The following is a 19113-nucleotide window of genomic DNA, read 5'->3' as shown; positions in this document are numbered from 1 at the left end:
TTTCGTTTGGTGGCCAGGGTTAGATGCAGAGATCGAAGCCTGGGTCGCCAAATGCGAAACCTGCCAGCAGTCCCGACCATCTCCTCCTTCCTCTCCCTCCCGGGAATGGGAGATGCCTCGGGGTCCCTGGTCTAGAATACATATAGATTTCGCTGGCCCCTTTCACGGCCAGACTTTCCTTATAGTTGTGGACGCGTACTCTCGATGGGTGGAAGTATTGCTCATGCACTCCACCACATCTGACAGTACTGTGCGAGCCTTGCGACGATTGTTCGCAACCCACGGGTTGCCGGACACAGTAGTGTCCGACAACGACCCGCAATTCACGTCTACAACGTTCCAAACATACCTGGCCGAGCAAGGGGTCCGCCACGCGCTGGTTGCCCCTTACCACCCGGCCAGCAATGGCCGAGCGGAAAGGGCGGTTAGATCTGCCAAGGAGGCTTTGGGCCGTCTAAACCGTGGAGACTGGCAGGCAAGGGTGGATGCTTACTTATTGGCACAGCACTCCACACCTTGCCCCCTGACACAGAAAAGCCCCGCGGAGATGTTTTTTTTTTTTATATATAAATTATTTTTATTTTTTGTTACATAGACAACAATGGGAAAGGGAGGGGATGGAGAGAAAAAAAGGGGGGGAGGGAAAACCCATCTTCACATACAATATGTCGTTTAATCACAGGTGCATCCCTACTAAGTTTATACATCCCGTATCTCTCTATTGTATATTTAATAAGCACCACAATAAGCTAGGGTTTAAAAAACAAAAAACAACAAAATAAGACAAGAGAGAGAGGAAGAAAGAAAAAAAAAGGGTGGGGGAAGGGGGGGAGGCCAAAAAGGACAAAAAAAAGGTTCAAGAAGGAAAGGGGGGGAAGGGTGGGGGGAGGGGGGGAGGCCAAAAAGGACAAAAAAAGGTCCAAGAAGGAAAGGGAAAACAAAACAAAACAAAACAAAAACAAAAAGAAAAAAGAAAAAAAACCATCATCACATGCAGCATGTCATTTGATTACGGTTGTTTTAACATCTACATCTTCAAATAGTGTTTACCATCTCAGATATTTCCTCTAATGTAACTAAAGGTCTCATTTTCCTTCTACAATATATATTCAATTAACATTAGCATTGTTTTCCCCCAGAGAATATACTTCTATTCATTGTTAATCTTGCATTTCATACCTTCAAACAGAGATCTTATTCCTTCATTGTTCAACAAGGCATCGCTGCCTATATAAAGCCCCGCGGAGATGTTGATGGGCAGGCGCCTGCGGACCACCCTGGATAGATTGCATCCCGTCTATTCAGGAATTCAGTCTGGCAACCTGGGGCCTCCAACCCCCTTCCGCACTTTTAAGCCTGGGGACCTGGTTTGGGCTAGAAACTATGGAGGAGAGACGAGATGGGTGCCCGCAATTATAACCGAAATAACAGGGCCCGTTTCCTACAGGATTCGAGTTTCAGATGGATCAACCTGGAGAAGACACCTGGATCAATTGAGACAACGACGGTCATCAGAAAATGATTCTCAAGCCGACACGCAAGGTCCTGGCTTAACCGTTTCTCAGCCAGACCTGAATCCGCAACCGCAGTTAAATAACCACAACTCTCCAGCCTTCTCCAATCCAGGCCAGCCTAGCTCAGTATCACAGCCCAGCAGTGCTTCTCAATCCGGAGTTGAAAACCCCAACCCATTACGTTTAGGCCAACATAGACCTAGCCTTCCCCTTCCAGAGGCCGCCTACCGGCCTAGTCATAAGCCGTCAACATCCTCGGCCGCGCCCCCTTCGCCCAGCTTACCATTCAGTGGGAATCATCCATTCAGGGTTCCTCTGCCATCAGACGTCACCTGGAGCTTCACTCCCCGAGGGGAGGAGCTCAGACAGGGACATCAATGCGATGATCCGCCTGCAATGCAATTGCGGTGTTCGGGGCGTGTCCGCCGTTCTCCTGTATACTTACAAGACTACGCGTGCGCAAACATCACGCATGCGCACAGCTGGGGGGGAAGAAGTGTTGTATAGTAAAAGTTAGTCCTCGCTGTTATGAATGACAGCTCGGCAGCAGCCAGGCGCGTCTTAGCCAATCAGACGCACCTGTCAGTTCCCGGGCGAGTCTGAGGAACTATAAAAGGCAGACTCGTTCAAACTGTCAGTTGTTCAGCACCAGAGCAGACGAACACTCCAGTCCAGCTGGAGCTGCTTCTCTGCCTCTCTCTCTACACAGATCATCCTTCTGTTGCTACATTGTTAAACCAGCACCCTGCCTGGTTGTTACCTGTTACTGTTACAAGTTGTGTTAAAATAAATTGGTTACAGAGTTACCGGACACGAGCCTCTGTCTCATTCCTGAAGATATAATAAACAGTCATGCAAAAGAGCAATGGGAATAGGAGTGACAAATTCCTTATTGAGGAATTTCTTTGGGTGAAGCTGACAGGAACTACCTGCCTCATTAACCATGATATTAATTACCAATATTTCATTATTCCCATAGTGGCAGCTATAGAAAAATGGCTACTCATATTGACCAGTTGCTTCCCAAGCTTCCATCTTACCCTTGTCAGTTTTATTTATGCCTATCCTATGTTGTAATTAAGTTATTATCAGAATCTGCTGTTTTTAAACAGTATAACCAACATGACTGTGGTGTTGTCTCATCATAACAGAGTGCTAAAGATTGCACGATATTAAATCATTGAAATAACAATAGATGTGTATGTCTTTGATTTATGTCCTCCTTATTCTCCTCACTGACTCTGTACAAACTCCTCACTAATTCCTAACAAAGTGAGCACAGAATGTTCAGTTCTAACAGGAAGAAATTTCTCTTTCTTTCAGTTGAAGAAACTCAGTGTGAAAAGACATTCTCTCTCATTGTGAGAAGCTCCCTGAACCCAAGCTACCTCAGTGATCCATTTTACTGAGAAACAGGGGGGGGGGGGGAGAACAAGATGCATAAAAAAACCTTAGTTAGGAGTGGAATAAAAATTTAGCCCTTCGACACTTTTCAACCCAGAATCAGGGGTGGGATTCAGTCAGTTCCAACCAGTTCAGGTGAACTGGATGTTAATTTCAATCTGGTTCGCCTAACCGGTAGTTGTAAGGACTGGCTGACCCTCCACACCCAGGAGTCTCCATATGGCCCATTTTTGATGCAAGGTAAGTGCAGTTCCTGTGCAAGGGCTCTAGGAAGGTGAAAAATGGCCTAATGGAAGTACCAGAAGTCAGAAAACGGGCCTCTTTCCAGCCTCTGGAGAGCCTCCGGAGGCCCGGGAAGGCTGCTTTCACCCTCTCAGAGGCTCAAGAAAAACCTCCGTAATCTGGGGAGAGTGAAAATGGTCCTACTGGAAGTACTGGAAGTCTGAAAATGGTCCTGTTTGTGGCCTCTGGGGAGCCTCTGGAGTCAGGGGAGGCCGTTTTTGCCCTCCTGGAGGCTCAAGGGAAGCCTCTGGAGACCCAAAAATGGCCAAAAAGGAAGGCCAAAATTAGCTGGCCAGCGTGTCATGCATGTTGGAGCAGACAGGGCAATGCCTCACGTGCCCTCAGAAATGGCTCCAGGTGCCACCTTTGGCACAATGCCATAGGTTCGCCAACACGGCTATATGCTATTGTAAAAAAGGTATGTGATAGTGTGTACATCATTCAGATAAAGCGTTAAAAGCTCCTTTTAAAAAAAAACAGATCTTGAAAGACCTCCACTGGTAATCCTTAACATTTTATTTTCCTCTTAAGAATTTCATGACAACTTTTAAAAAATCCACTCATGTATCAACCTACAATAAAAAAAATCATCAATTATAAATGTAATTAACATATAGTTTAATCCTTTAGGAGTGGTGGAAGTGGCTCAGCAGTAAAGACACTGGACTTGTTGGCTGGAAAGCCAGCAGCCAGATTTGTGACCTGAGCAGTGAGCTCTCATCCTTGCCCAGCTCCTGTCAACCTAGAAGTTCGAAAGCATGAAAATGTGAGTAGATAAACAGATAAATAGATAAATTGATAGCACTTTGTGGGAACCTAACAGAGGTCTGTGACATCATGCTTGCCCATAACAATGGAAACCTCAGCGTTAGTTCAATGTCCTTGAATCAGAGATGAGCAGTACCCCTACAGTCAGCAGAATTAGTTGAGTAACATCCACAAGGACTCCTTTACTTTCACCTTATCTTTTATACTTACAAAATATTTTTCAATGTGAAATAATGTATTCCTTTTCTAATATACAGAGAAAAATGGCGTCAAGGGTGTGAACATATAACTTCACCAGCCGAAAGGTTTTTCCTGAAACAACTTCACAAATGTTTTATGATGAAACTGAGGCACCAAAATAAACTGTTGTGACAGTCCGCTAGATTATAGCTCAAATTACACAAAAATATTGTTCTTCCTTAGTTTTGATTAGTATTGCCTATACATATTCAGGGTTTCAATAATTACAACACTAGGTAACCTGTGACCTGCTGGGTCATCATTTCAGAGAAATTTCCTTACTTAAAGAGAGAAACAGAATGTCAACAGTGTTGTATAGTAAAAGTTAGTCCTCGCTGTTACGAATGACAGCTCGGCAGCAGCCAGGCGCGTCTTAGCCAATCAGACGCGCCTGTCAGTTGCCGGGCGAGTCTGAGGAACTATAAAGGGCAGACTCGTTCAAACTGTCAGTTGTTCAGCACCAGAGCAGACGAACACTCCAGTCCAGCTGGAGCTGCTTCTCTGCCTCTCTCTCTACACAGATCATCCTTCTGTTGCTACATTGTTAAACCAGCACCCTGCCTGGTTGTTACCTGTTACTGTTACAAGTTGTGTTAAAATAAATTGGTTACAGAGTTACCGGACACGAGCCTCTGTCTCATTCCTGAAGATATAATACTGGCGACGAGGACTGGGGACCTGTAACCAGAAGAAAAAGGAACCAACTGCCACTTCTCCAACCAACTGCTATGGCCGGAATGCCAATGTTTGCCCCTTTTGGGGTTGGAGGTGAAACCTGGGAGGCATTTCTTGAACGGTTTGAATGCTTTTTAATCGCTAACAACCGTCAAGGTCAGTCTCAAGCGAGGAAATGTGGGTTCTTCCTTACGGCTTGTGGCCCAGAAATGTTTGCCACCGCAAGGTCCTTTGCCGCCCCTAGAGCGGTGTACGACCTCACCTGGCAAGAACTAACAGACGGATTGCAGGCATACTACGCACCTACTCCATCTCAAATAGCCAGACGCTTCGCTTACCGCAGGCGAGTCCAAAAGCCTGCAGAAATGGTAAATCAATTTTTGCAAGCCTTGAGAGTTGCTGCAGCGCAGTGTGAGTTCCCAGATCTTGAGGCAAATCTAGCAGAGCAATTCGTCTGTGGCCTAAAGGATATTTTTCTCAGGCGTAGACTTTTGGGCAAGCCTAAGGTCACATTAGCTTATGCCATAGACGAGGCTCGCGCTGCGGAGTTGGCAGATTCATCCTCCAACGAAATAGAATGCTACCTCGCGCAGATGACGGTTGCTGGAGGGTTACCTGCCACTCAAGCCTCAACCGTTCCAACCCCTCCTCCGCTCCAGCAGCCAACGTACATTACAAATCTAATTGATGAGCTAGCCCCCCTGCCTGACTATCTACAACAACTTCAGGTAGATAGACTTGGAGCACAACCCCGCCGTCAGCAGCCTCGACAGAGTCAAGCCATCAGCCGTTTCCCTTCAAACTCCTCTGCTTGCATTGGCTGTGGCGGAGCGCACGCCCGGGCTAATTGCCCCTTCAAGGCAGCGGTTTGCCGCCGCTGCGGAAAGAAAGGACATTTAGCCCATGTCTGCAAGGCTTCACTTCCTACTCCTTCTGCAGCAATCGAGCCACCTCCTCCATATGGTCCTCCTCCACCCCCGCCGAAGAGCTCGCAGCAGCGGAAACCTGCTCAGCGTCAAGACGAATGCTTTAACATCAATCAAGCTTCTTCGTCCCTGCATGACACCTCCATCAACTCATCCTCACAGGGTACGGACAAAATCAATATTAAAATACTGATTGAAGGGAAGCCGTGTCAGATGGAAGTGGACTCCGGCTCATCAAAATCCCTTCTTTCTTGGGACACTTTTTCTATGTTGTGCCCCCACGTGAAACGTTGTCACTTGTCACCCCTTAACGCAATTTTAACAGACTATCAAGGCTCCCATATCTCTATCCTAGGTTCATATGCCTTGAGGGTTTCTTATGGCAAGTTTTGCGCTGTTTTACCTGCTTTAATTGTTCAGAAACCTTTACCAGCAATTCTGGGGTTAGAATGGTTTTCTCCCTTGGGTATCTCCCTTCAGGGGATTCATTCTACTGCGGACACGCCCCCAGACATAGCAGCAGTCTTGTCAGACTATGCTGATATCTTTGATGGCCAGCTAGGCCATTACAAAGGCAGCCCCATATCCATTAGCTTGGACCCCCAGGTTGCACCAATCAGACTGAAGGCCCGCAGGGTGCCCTTTGCATTAAGGCCAAAGGTTGAAGCTGAGCTCGATAAGCTCGTGGCGCAGGGCATACTGGAGCCCGTCGACCACTCACCTTGGGAGTCCCCCATTGTGATTGCGGTGAAGGCCGACGGCTCCATTAGGATCTGCGCCGACTATAAGTCGACCATCAACCTTGGCCTTCAGGCAAACCCCTATCCAGTCCCTGTTGTACAGCACCTGCTCCATTCCTTGGGGCAGGGCCGTATTTTCGCTAAACTGGATATGGCGCAGGCCTACCAGCAACTCCCTGTGGATGACGATGCGGCGGCTGCCCAAACCATCGTCACCCACCGGGGGGCTTTCCGTTGTCGCCGCCTTCAATTCGGCGTTTCCGTTGCCCCGGGGATTTTCCAGAGCCTCATGGAACGTCTGCTCCATGGGCTCCCTGGAGTGGTACCTTACTTTGATGACGTCCTGATCGCTGCTGACAGCCGCTCAGACCTCATCAAAGTACTGAGGAAAGTCCTCGACCGTTTCAGGGGCGCGGGTCTTAAATTTAAACGCAGCAAATGTTTCTTTGCTGTGCCCCAAGTGGATTTCCTGGGCTTCACAATTGATGCCCAGGGAATTCATCCTACCCCTTCTAAATTGGCAGCTATCAGGAACGCTCCCACTCCTACTACAAAGGCGCAGCTCCAATCGTTCCTGGGGCTTCTAAATTTCTATGCGCCTTTCATCCCTCACAAGGCATCACTAGCCGAGCCGCTACATCGGTTGCTCGACCGATCCGCGCCTTGGCAATGGGGCAGCCGTGAAGCGCATGCGTTCACGGCTGTCAAATCCCTGCTGACGTCAGAGGCAGTCTTAGTGCAATATAGCGACAAGATGCCCCTGACTCTAGCATGTGATGCCTCCCCCGTCGGTTTGGGGGCTGTTCTGAGTCACGTCCTGCCCAACGGCTCAGAAGCCCCCATAGCTTTTTATTCCAGAACACTGTCCTCGGCTGAGAGGAACTACAGCCAGATTGACAAGGAGGCTCTGGCTGCAGTGTCTGGAATCAAAAAGTTTCACGACTACCTATACGGGCGGCACTTCACCCTATTCACAGACCATAAGCCACTCCTTGGGCTACTGGCTGGTGATAGACCGACCCCTCCTATCCTGTCCCCAAGGATGACCCGCTGGACGGAGTTCTTAGCGGCGTATTCTTACGCCCTGTGCTACCGTCCGGGCAAGCAAATAGGGCATGCAGATGCCCTTAGTCGCTGCCCTCTTCCGGACACGGAAGATCAAGCGGTTCCTTGCCGTTCTGTTCTGGCAATTGCTCAGTTAGAATTGCCATTGACTTCTACCGATGTGGCCGCCTACTCTCAGTCTGACCCCACACTGTCACAGCTATTGAACTGGGTCCTGAGAGGCTGGCCTGCGGGTGAGTTACCACCTCAGTTCAAGCACTTCAAGAACAGACAGTGGGAGCTTTCTATACATTCAGGCTGCCTACTGTGGGGCGACCGTGTGGTCATCCCAACGGTCCTCCGACAACAGATTCTGCAACGTCTCCATGAAAGTCACCCCGGAGTAAGCAGAATGAAGGCCCTTGCTCGCAGTTTCGTTTGGTGGCCAGGGTTAGATGCAGAGATCGAAGCCTGGGTCGCCAAATGCGAAACCTGCCAGCAGTCCCGACCATCTCCTCCTTCCTCTCCCTCCCGGGAATGGGAGATGCCTCGGGGTCCCTGGTCTAGAATACATATAGATTTCGCTGGCCCCTTTCACGGCCAGACTTTCCTTATAGTTGTGGACGCGTACTCTCGATGGGTGGAAGTATTGCTCATGCACTCCACCACATCTGACAGTACTGTGCGAGCCTTGCGACGATTGTTCGCAACCCACGGGTTGCCGGACACAGTAGTGTCCGACAACGGCCCGCAATTCACGTCTACAACGTTCCAAACATACCTGGCCGAGCAAGGGGTCCGCCACGCGCTGGTTGCACCTTACCACCCGGCCAGCAATGGCCGAGCGGAAAGGGCGGTTAGATCTGCCAAGGAGGCTTTGGGCCATCTAAACTGTGGAGACTGGCAGGCAAGGGTGGATGCTTACTTATTGGCACAGCACTCCACACCTTGCCCCCTGACACAGAAAAGCCCCGCGGAGATGTTGATGGGCAGGCGCCTGCGGACCACCCTGGATAGATTGCATCCCGTCTATTCAGGAATTCAGTCTGGCAACCTGGGGCCTCCAACCCCCTCCCGCACTTTTAAGCCTGGGGACCTGGTTTGGGCTAGAAACTATGGAGGAGAGACGAGATGGGTGCCTGCAATTATAACCGAAATAACAGGGCCCGTTTCCTACAGTTAAAAAATAAGGGCTGTTATTTCTGGTAATAGTGACAGAGAAGACCTTTTCTGACTCCAACTATATTGTTCAAGTATCTTCTCCCTACAGAGCTAATTCATCACAAATAGTCATTTGAAGAGGCTGTTAGTATTTAACGGAAAGCAATTATGAGATGGCAACCAGGGCTGACACTTCCCTTTCATTCAAAGAGAATTGAATTCACAGTAAGAGGTTATTAAAAGCCAAGTGTGATCAACCCCACTTTCTTTTTTCATGCCCACATTGCTAAGCCTTTATAGTCATGTTTAGTATTTCTAGAAGCAATTGTTTTCTCTGTTAGCAGTTGGATTAGCTGCCTTTTAATGGTACACAAACTATTGTTTTCATCATGTTTTGGGGTTGTTGGTTTTTTGGCGTACATCTACAGACATGAGTTTAGACAAACAGCCTATTAAGAGTGGCAGAAAATCCTGGGATTTGATTTGATGCATTCATTTATAAGAATATTTATACTGTTTTTACATAACTTTGTTAAAAGTTCTTGGGAAATTGGTGGTACATACATAATGAATATAAGTAAAAAATATAAAAAAATAACAATGCAAAATCTATCATTTGACAATATGTTTTTTTGAACATAGATACTTATCTAGAATTCTTTATTGGGGAAAATGGTACAAAGACTAGAAGCCCTATTTTTGTTTTAGAGAGGTAATAAGCATTTCAGATATGCATTTTTATGTTCGAACCCTTGGAGAACCAGTACCAAAGAAAATACATTTTTTCCTTGCAGAGTCTAATGGAGAGTAGTTTCAGTGTTAGGGGATTGATTCCAAGAACAGAAAGAACAAGAAATATTCTCCAATCCATAGCCAGAACCGGGTACAATCGGTATTCAACAATGTTTTATAGGAGCAAACACTTGAACATTGGCTTCTAGTGGCTGCAAAAGTTACTATGGTTTAGTCTTTCAAGATGCTCCCTTAGGAAATCAATGCCATTAGTGACAAGTAGACTCTACCACTTCATCATTCCCCTGAATTAAATGTTTCATCTCTTCAAACTTTTAAGAAGAAAATAAAAACTACTTAATTCAAAGTAGACAAGCTGATGTCCTGCATCTATTCAGCAGAGCCGTGGTGGCAAGTGGTTAGAATGCAGTACTGCAGGCTGACTCTGCCCGCTGCCAGGAGTTCAATCCTGACCGGCTCAAGATTGAGTCATCCTTCCATCCTTCCGAGTTGGGTAAAATGAGGACCCAGATTGTTGAGGGCAATATGCTGACTCTGTAAACTGCTTAGAGAGGATTGTAAAACACTATGAAGCAGTATAACGCTATTGCTATTGCTGGAGTGCAGTTTCCAGAACCCCCTTTGACTGGGCACACAGCTAGATTCTGGAGGCATCCTGGAGTGGCTGTTCTTATTAATAATCACCATCAGAGAACAGACTCCTAATTTCTGACAGATCTGGTGATTCAACAGCAACACAGCCTGAGCATCTGGCCTCTGAGAATTCTGCACATAGATCTTCTCCATGATTAAATCTACAGAAGAATGAGCAAGACTCAGCGAAAAACAACAATTTTAGAAGATTAGACAAGAAAAAGAAACCCAAAAGTAGTAGTATATTCAAAGATTGATGGCATTTTCTCACCAACCTCCTAGGAAATAATGGAACAATTCAATTCTAAATGACAGTTCTGATCAGTCTTCAGTGGCCACTATTCATATAATAGGAGACTGATTTGAAACTGTCTTCTGTTTCTACCACTACTACTATTAGATTACCATTATCTGTCAGATCATGAGTAAAAATTCTGGGTGAATTCACTGCAAAGACCAAATCCAAACAGATGTATTGACTTCTGAATTAGTCTGTAAACCTGTAGGATTACATGAAGTCATGAAGAATTTCCAGGAAAGGAAATCAGAAGGAATGTTATATTCTCTATTGCAGCCATGGATTCTGAAATTCACTCTATAAATTAAGCTATATGTCTAAGAAAAAGCAGAAACAGGATTATTTTAAAACATAATTTACTGTAATATACCTCTTTGACTTTCTTCAGCAAACTGTCAACTTTGAACTGAACCTAGCCACAGCCATCTTTATGTTCCTCAGTTGCCACCCAGAGGTGGAAGAGGGGAAGGAGAATGCATTACTAGACACAACAAAGAGCTTTCTCATAAGAACTAAGGTCATCTCTACTGGCAACAGATAAGGTTGGGGAAGGAGCCCGCCAATTAACCCAATTGGCCAATGTGACCTGCAACACTTGGGGATGGGGTTATTTCCTAGTTTAATTATACTAAAACTGTGGGAAAGATTTAGATTTGGTTTTCCTTTGAAGCTGTGCCGATATGATGTACTCATTAAAGAAGACCTTTGAAAAGGAGCCAGGTCTCAGAGTTCTGATTTGCTTGAGTTTGTTAGTCAGAGCCTTGACACAAAGATTATGATGGGTACCTTTCCTTACATTCAGAAAGTGAGGCATATTACTAAGTGTCCTTGTTTCCTCCCTACAGATCTGTGTAATGGAGTGTCAAGGGAAACTGTTTCCCAGTGCTACCTGGGGACTTTGCAATAAAGCCATCAGCAGAAAAAGGTCTTTGTCCCTAGACCACAGTAGCCTGGAAGAAATGAAATGGCCACTGGAGATGTGGAATGGCAGCCTGAAAGGAGCCAGAAATAACCTGAAACATCACAGTGACCTGACCAGAATGCTGGATCTCAGCGATGGAGAAGATAAGCAAGTGTCCAAATTGAGTGGTCTCATCCATCAGCCAAAGGCAGAAGATGTCACTAGTGATGGAAGCCAAACTTCACTTGGGGATTTACAGGATCAGCTCAAGATTCCCAAGAGGGTGGGCGATTTCCTGAGGGGACCATTCAACTACGGGGAGATGGAAGAGCCCAAGGTGCGAGCGCTCCAAAAACGATTTGGAGGCTTCATCGGTGTTCGGAAATACACCCGAAAGTGGCACAACCAGAAAAAGACCAGAAGCAAGTGAATTCCTCTTCACTGCTGCCTGCTAACAATTTTCAGACAAGACGCATGATCGATCAAGAAATGATATAGCTGGCTTGGGTATTTTTCTTCTGTTAATTATTGAATGTTAAATATCTAAAAAGGGAAACAAATTCTGTCCTTTTTGATTTCAGGCACAAAGATTTCTCCATTAAACTTGTACACAGCAAAAAGAAAAAGAAAAGATTAATAAATTAGTTTTCTATTTCTACTGTAGCATTGTGATCGACACACTTTCAATGACTACATGCTTTCTCATCACAAATTTAAAGCTCTGCTTGCGCATCTTATAAACATACAGGTTTCTAATGCTAAAATCCAGGCCATACTTAGACTACAAAAAATTGGGAGGACCACTAAAGGATAGCAAAGAAATAGAGGAAAATATTGTCATTTGGAAGTCATATAGATTGTTTCAGCCCATAACTAAAAAATAAATAAAAGCTTTCCTTAACTTGATGCTCACCAGACACACTGAACTTCTAATACCCAATACTTCTACCTAGCAGAATGATGCTAATTAAGAATTCAATGAGATGTAGCCTTGCATGTTTGAAGTCAACAGTTTGTGGAAAGTTGTCAGAAAACCCTTTCACAGGTAGCACCTCTTTGAGGTCCAGCTCCTCATCATTTCTGAACAAAAACCTGAACAAAAATTTTTCAAGCAAACAAATTAAGCCTTAAGTCTGAGGGGTTGTCATCCTTGTTTGGTAGTTTATTCTCCTTTTTCCTGATTCATTGCCACCCCTCAATGATATGGGTCAGTGGTGGGATTCAAATTTTTTGTACTACTGGTCCTGTAGGTGTGGCTTGGTGGGGAGGCGTGGTATGGCTTGGTGGGCGTGGCTTGGTGGGCATGGCAGGGGAAGGATACTGTAAAATCTCCATTCCCTCCCCACTCCAGGGGAAGGTTCCTGCAAAATCCTTATTTCCTCCCAATCAGCTGGGACTCGGCAGGCAGAGAATAGATGAGGGTGGGGCCTGTCAGAGGTAGTATTTATTAGATCTCAAAACTACTCAAAATTTCTGCTACTGGTTCTCCAGAACCAGTGGTGGGATTCAAATAATTTAACAACTGGTTCTCTGCCCTAATGATTTCTTCCAACAACCAGTTCACCAAACTGCTCAGAAAATTAAGAACCGGTTTTCCCAAAGTGGTGCGAACTGGCTGAATCCCACCACTGTCCAGAACTGGTCAGAACCTGCTGAATTCCACCTCTGATATGAGTTTGATTGCACCAGGAGTGGCTCTACTTCTGGAGCATTATGTGTGCAGGTAGAATGAACTTTTATCTCTTTAAAGTAGTTCAGACAAGAAGAACAACTGTGAATGTCTCTATTTTTATTGAATGGCTGCATTAACAGAATCATGCAAACTTGAATAGACCACTCCCATCCCTTACTTTTCCTCTCCAAAAACTAGGCAAAGTCCCTTCTGAGACACATTCTCCACCCTACCCCTCCTAACCCCATCCTTCAAAATCCATTTCTGGTTTTCTAGGCTGCAGCTCTTTTTCCTCTGTCCCAGAGTCATTCCTACATACCATTACATCTCCTGTTCAATTTTGTCTTCAATTGCGTTTTTTATTTACAAAGTAAATTGTCTGAGGTAAGCCCATTTGCTAATGCAAATACGCAGCATCATGTAAAAGTTTCTTTACAGACAGGTCCATATTAAGATACTTCAATCCTCTGCTCTTTTCTGAGCTTTTACTTTAATATTCCATTATTATCTCTTTCTTTTGTTTACAAGTATATTCCCAACTTTTTCGTTGCCAAAATTCATCCCTCCTCCCACTCTCCCAGCATACGCAGCTGCATCTGACAATACATATTAATGTGGAACTTAATCTCTTATAAATCAAACCCAACATTCTAGCTCTATTTTCACAACATGCCTACCAGGGTTAATGAGGGAGCTAGGATATTATAGAAATACTAAGAATGGAACAATTAACCTAGACAATTAATTCCCAAGGATTAGACATTGTAGGAGGAAGTGTTAGTCCATGGTGACAAAAAAAACCTCAGGAGTTTGGTAGTACCTTTACCAGCTAACAAGAGTTTATGCTTTTGAATAAAATGTGTTAGCCTGAAAAGTGGCTACCAAATTTCTCCCACGGGTTAAAGTTAATTCAAAACAAGTTAAGTTAGCACCATTTGTTGATTGTCTTAGGGGAACACTTAAGTCAAAGGAGAACATTGTGTGTCCCAAATGATGATTTTCCACTGGTTAAAGTAATTATGTACTAAAATACAGAGATTTGTCTGAATTTGTGCTGACTGGCATGCTATGAGAATAGGACAGGACACCTGCGTATAATTGGTTGGAATACAGTTGTTACAACCAATTGGAAATTATGTTTTACTTCTCTGGAGTTCACTACAGAATATTGAAGTTAATAAGATTGTCATATGAAGTGGGCTAGGAGTGCATTTTCTAAGGTGGAAGGAGTTTGGTTTATTTTAAATTATATGCATTGAAATTTATTACTCAAATAGATAGTTTGTGACCCACTAACTACTGCTAAATTAAAACTGTAGTATTGTTTATTGCTGGCATGTTCACTAGGGATGTTGGGAGCTGTAATTCAATAATATTTAGCATCTGGATAGCTACAGTTCTCCCTATTTAATTTACAATTATACAAAACAAAAATTAAACTTAGTCAAGGAAGCATGTGATTCCAGTTCTGAAACAGTTTGACTAGGTTTGTACAACCTGCTAGATTAGATTAAAATGGGGTTGGGTAAACTGAGGTAGTCATTCATTATCTTCACATGTTGTATGAATCATATCAAGTTATAATATGGCTTAATTTTTTTGGAGGTAGCACGTTATATGAATACAGCTGTTTGGCTTTTGCTCTAAGCTAACAAGTCTTTCCAAAAAGCAATAATGCATTCTTGCAGATCTCCTTATTTCTAGCCAGCTGCAGAATTTGGGCTCACATTTTAAATTGACTGAATAAGGAAGAAAGCCCGTGGAACACAGTGGGACCTACTTCCAAGTATAAATGGGTTAAATTGCACCAATTGCACCAATTTCCCACCCTCTGCTATGGACATATAAGGCAGCTTTAAGTAAAACTTAATTGCCGTAGGCTGCATCCATGCAATTGTCTTGTGCTCTCTTGAGTTGCTTATATAGAAAAATGTGAACAAAACAAACTGTTTTTTCTTTCAACTCCCATTTTCCCAACTAAGTCATGTAACATATCCAGGAGTCATTAAGTATTGCTTTCAGGTAGCTAAGCCTTCCAACCCCTGCAGATATACTCATCTCCCGCTTGACAGTATAATGCAGTGCATTGTTCTTAAAATGGCAGTACAGGATTTCAATATTCAGAATGCTTGGCAATGAATTGGGTGGGAATTTTGAAAGTTGTCAACCAGTACCTCTAGAGGACACCAAGCTAGGAAGGATGATACCAGAGAGATCACACGGTCTCATTGTGCTAAGATCTAATTTGCACAACAAAATATCTCTATAACAGTATAATAAGAAAGACTATTTTAAAAATCCAGAAACTAGCAGGCATATAGCAGAAATAATAATTATGATGATATAGTGTGATGATTGCAAACATGAACCAAAGCTCTTTCTCTCTCTCTCTCTCTCTCCCTCACACACACACACACACACACACACGCACACACGCACACACACACACACACACACACACACACACACACACACCACGGGTGTGTGTGTGTGTTATATCCCATCAAGTTACCCGGACCAGCCAATCTTTCCATGATCATACACTATATTCTGTGTTGCAATACATTGCTTACATCCTTTTTTAATATCTTGGGTTTTGGAGAAAGGATTATCTCCATCCCAGAGAAAATGGTCTATTACAAATGTCAAAAAAAGGACAAACCAAGATTAAAAACTCAATTATAAAGAGTGGGCAAATGTCCTCTTCACAAGAATTAGAAGTTATCTCTTGCAGGCAGACATAGTAGGATAATAGCAAGATGAGTTAATCATAACATTTTCTCTTAGTCAATTCTTAAAATGGTGACTTATTGGAACCTGGGGGCAGTCATACCATCTTCCCAGAGATGTAGAAGATAGTCCACGCCAAGGGAAAGAAGTTTGATGGTGGATAGAGCAATATTATTAACTTTTAGCAAAGAATCAACAAACCCAACGATCTAGAAATTAGGGCAGAAGAAAAAATGAGCAGCTGATATTCAAGCTATCAGATTTTCATTTATTTGTCCACTTATGAGAGGCATTGATATTATGCTCTACCTTAAGTTTAAGTTTATTTTATTGTCATTGCACCTTCATATAATGAAGTTAAATGCCATCTTCAGCGTACATCATACATAAGAAAACTATAAAAAATAAAACAAAAACACATATCCATCACACTCTACACAATTGAATTGAAAACCCCTGATACTGCATTAATATTGCACTATACAGTAGAATTCAACATCGTTACAGTTCTGGGATAGAAGGTTTTTCAGCCTATTTGTCCTTGTTTTTATTGTCCTGTACAGTCTGCCCGATGATAATAGTTAAAAAAAAAGGGTGCCCTGGATGAGATGGATCTTTAAAAACATTTTGAACTTTCTTAAGGCAGAGGGAGCTATGAAGCTCTTCCAAGGAGGGGAGAGGGCAACCAATGATCCTCTGGACAATGATGTTGACCCTCTGGAGCACTGTCCTATCTGCCACTGTGCAATTAGCAAACCATACATAGATGCAGTAAGTTAAGATGCTCTCTATAGTGCAGCGGTAGAAGGTCATCAACAATTTTTAATTCAGTTGTTGTTTCCTGAGAAGTCCCACATAGTATAACCTCTGCTGGGCCCTTTTGACCAGTGCTGCAATGTGAGCACCCAATGTCAGGTCCTCTTTTTTGATAACACCCAAAACCTTAAAATTGGCCACTTGGTCTCCATTGATAACCAAGGGCTGGATGTCTGATCTATTCCTTCTGTAGTCAACTGTAAGCTCCTTTGCCTTATTGGTGTTAAGGACCAAATTATTGTCTCCACACCATGAAAGCAACCGGTCCACCTCATCTCGATAGGCAGACTCATCCCCCCTGGAGATGAGTCCTACCACTGTTGTATCATCTGCAAATTAAATAATAGTATTACTGGTGTGACTGGGAATGCAGTCATGTACATAAAGAGTATAGAATAGGAGACTCAACACACACCCCTGTGGAATACCAGTGTTAAGAATAAGGATTATGTTATGACATTTTGGTTTCATCCACAGCAGAATGTTTTATCAGAGTTTTTATCAGTTCTCCCTCAGAAGGTATACAATCCCATCCCTTGGGGGGGGGGTTCTATTGTTTTCCTCCTCATACTTGCTTTTGCTTGATTTTCACACAGGTAGATTACATTTCTTTGGGTATGGCACTGAATGAAATAGTCGAAGAGCACTGATAAACACAATTTGTGGAGCCTTTGCTGTACTCTAGCTCAGAATCAGCTGTAGGTAAGAAGAGCAAGTATCAAAGAGACAGATGGTGTCTTCAACCATGTAGTGAAAACCTCATCCCTTTTTTAAACGTTTGCAGAGTTTCAAACGTGTGTTTACAGGCTTTCTCTTGACTTTTTTGACCCCTCTACAAATAGCCTTGTTCTTGCTCTTAATAGGAGCTGCTTATTCAATTGAGAGGGGCGGGGGAGAAGCAGTGGACAAGTCCCATAGCCCTATAAGTTCAGATGAGAGATTTTTCAGCTCCTCCCTCACAAGTAAGAACACTATCCATGTTCTGGTTATGCATTAGAGGTCCTACCAGTTTGGACCAGTTCGGCCGAGTAGGTAGTAACTCAGCCAGCCACACTCCTGAACTGGTTCTCTTGGAGCCATAGGTACTGCCATCTTGTTTTTTGCTTCTGCGCATGTGCAGAAGCATTTTTAGTACGGTGCATATGTGCATAGTGCACATCAATTGCATGCACACACGAAGCACCTCCCTGAGCAAACTGGCAGTAGCAGCAACCAGAAACCACCCCTGTTATAGATGTGATATTGAGTTTTCTTCAGGATTACTAAACAAATGCCTCCAAATGAATACCTTGGTTGTATCTTTCCCTAGCGGGCACTAGGACCTGTAAAGATAAAGAAGGCAAGGAATCACAACTCTTCTTTCATTTCTGAAAACATGAAATCCACCTGGAGTTAAATTTATCTCCATTCTTAATAAAACAATGTTTTCTTGGGAAGAGAATACCAAGAAGGTGAGTGATGGGAATTTACATTTTATATTAATGAAATTGGAGAGAATGTCAAATAGGATATCAGCTTTTGAAAAAGAATCAATAGAATCCAAATTGGATAGCTTTAGCAATTTATTCAGGGGATACAATCAGCTTCAGACAATATAAAGCTCTATTTCCTCTTACAAGAGAGAATTAAAAACTTTATGAAACTTAGCACTGGCACACTGTATTAATTGGTACACTATATAATTGTCAATTGATTCAATCCAAACTCAGACAGCGTTCCACAATATGCTTAATCTGGCTGTTTAATTAAACCCTTTAAAATGCATGCAGTACATTGAAACCTAAACTAACCAATAAGAAACAAGCTGTGTTGCCATAGTAAGCCTAATCAAGCCTCACATTTACCAACCTTGTGTGACTGCATCCTTTGTGTCATGAATGGCTAAGTCCAAACATCACAATTTGAAGTATCCCAAAACAATAAAGGTTAATGTACTTATGTCCTCCTCTCAAGAAATTTAATCTGCTTCACTCCAAGGAAGGAAGGAAGGAAGGAAGGAAGGAAGGAAGGAAGGAAGGAAGGAAGGAAGGAAAAGGAAAGGGAAGGAAAAAGGAAGAGAGGGAAAGGAAAGGAAGAAGGGAGGGAGGGAAGAAGGAAAAGGAAAGGAAAGGAAAGAAGGGAGGGAGGGAGGGAGGAAGGAAGGAAGGAAGGAAGGAACTTAGCTCTTGTTTGGACAATGGACTTGGGAACTGGAATATAGGACTAAGTTGTCAAAATCTCTTCATCTGAATAAACATGTAGACAGATTGAATTATTGCCAGAACAACTGGCAAATGGAGTTTGATTAGTAATGTAAACAAACAATTATCTACCACAGTACCTGTATTGGTAATTTAGAGAAAACTTTTCATCCTCTTGTAATAACATGATTTGCCAACACTTTGCTCTCACAGACTAATCACAGAATTGTCTCTAATGGCCACACCCCTTCTTCTTGAAGCAGTCTGACTGAATTTAGATAGACATTTTTCATCATAAAATATATTTAAAATTCAGCCTGGGTCAGAGGATCTAACTGTAGAAACTTCTGCCTCACACAGATTTTGCCCAGAAGGT

General features: G+C 43.5%; 1 protein-coding gene across 1 annotated transcript in view; it reads left to right on the top strand.

Moving 5' to 3' along the window:
• The window catches only part of LOC116507762 (prepronociceptin-like), a 31517-nt gene extending 19748 nt beyond the window's left edge, over nt 1-11769 (top strand). The window contains exon 3 of the mRNA XM_032216090.1: nt 11284-11769. Coding sequence (XP_032071981.1) covers nt 11284-11769 — 486 coding nt within the window. The remainder of the gene's footprint in view (nt 1-11283) is intronic.
• Nucleotides 11770-19113: the final 7344 nt, after the last annotated feature.

This window comes from Thamnophis elegans, chromosome 4, assembly GCF_009769535.1.
Source record: "Thamnophis elegans isolate rThaEle1 chromosome 4, rThaEle1.pri, whole genome shotgun sequence".
NCBI lineage: Eukaryota > Metazoa > Chordata > Lepidosauria > Squamata > Colubridae > Thamnophis > Thamnophis elegans.
This window is presented reverse-complemented; position numbering and strand designations above follow the sequence as displayed.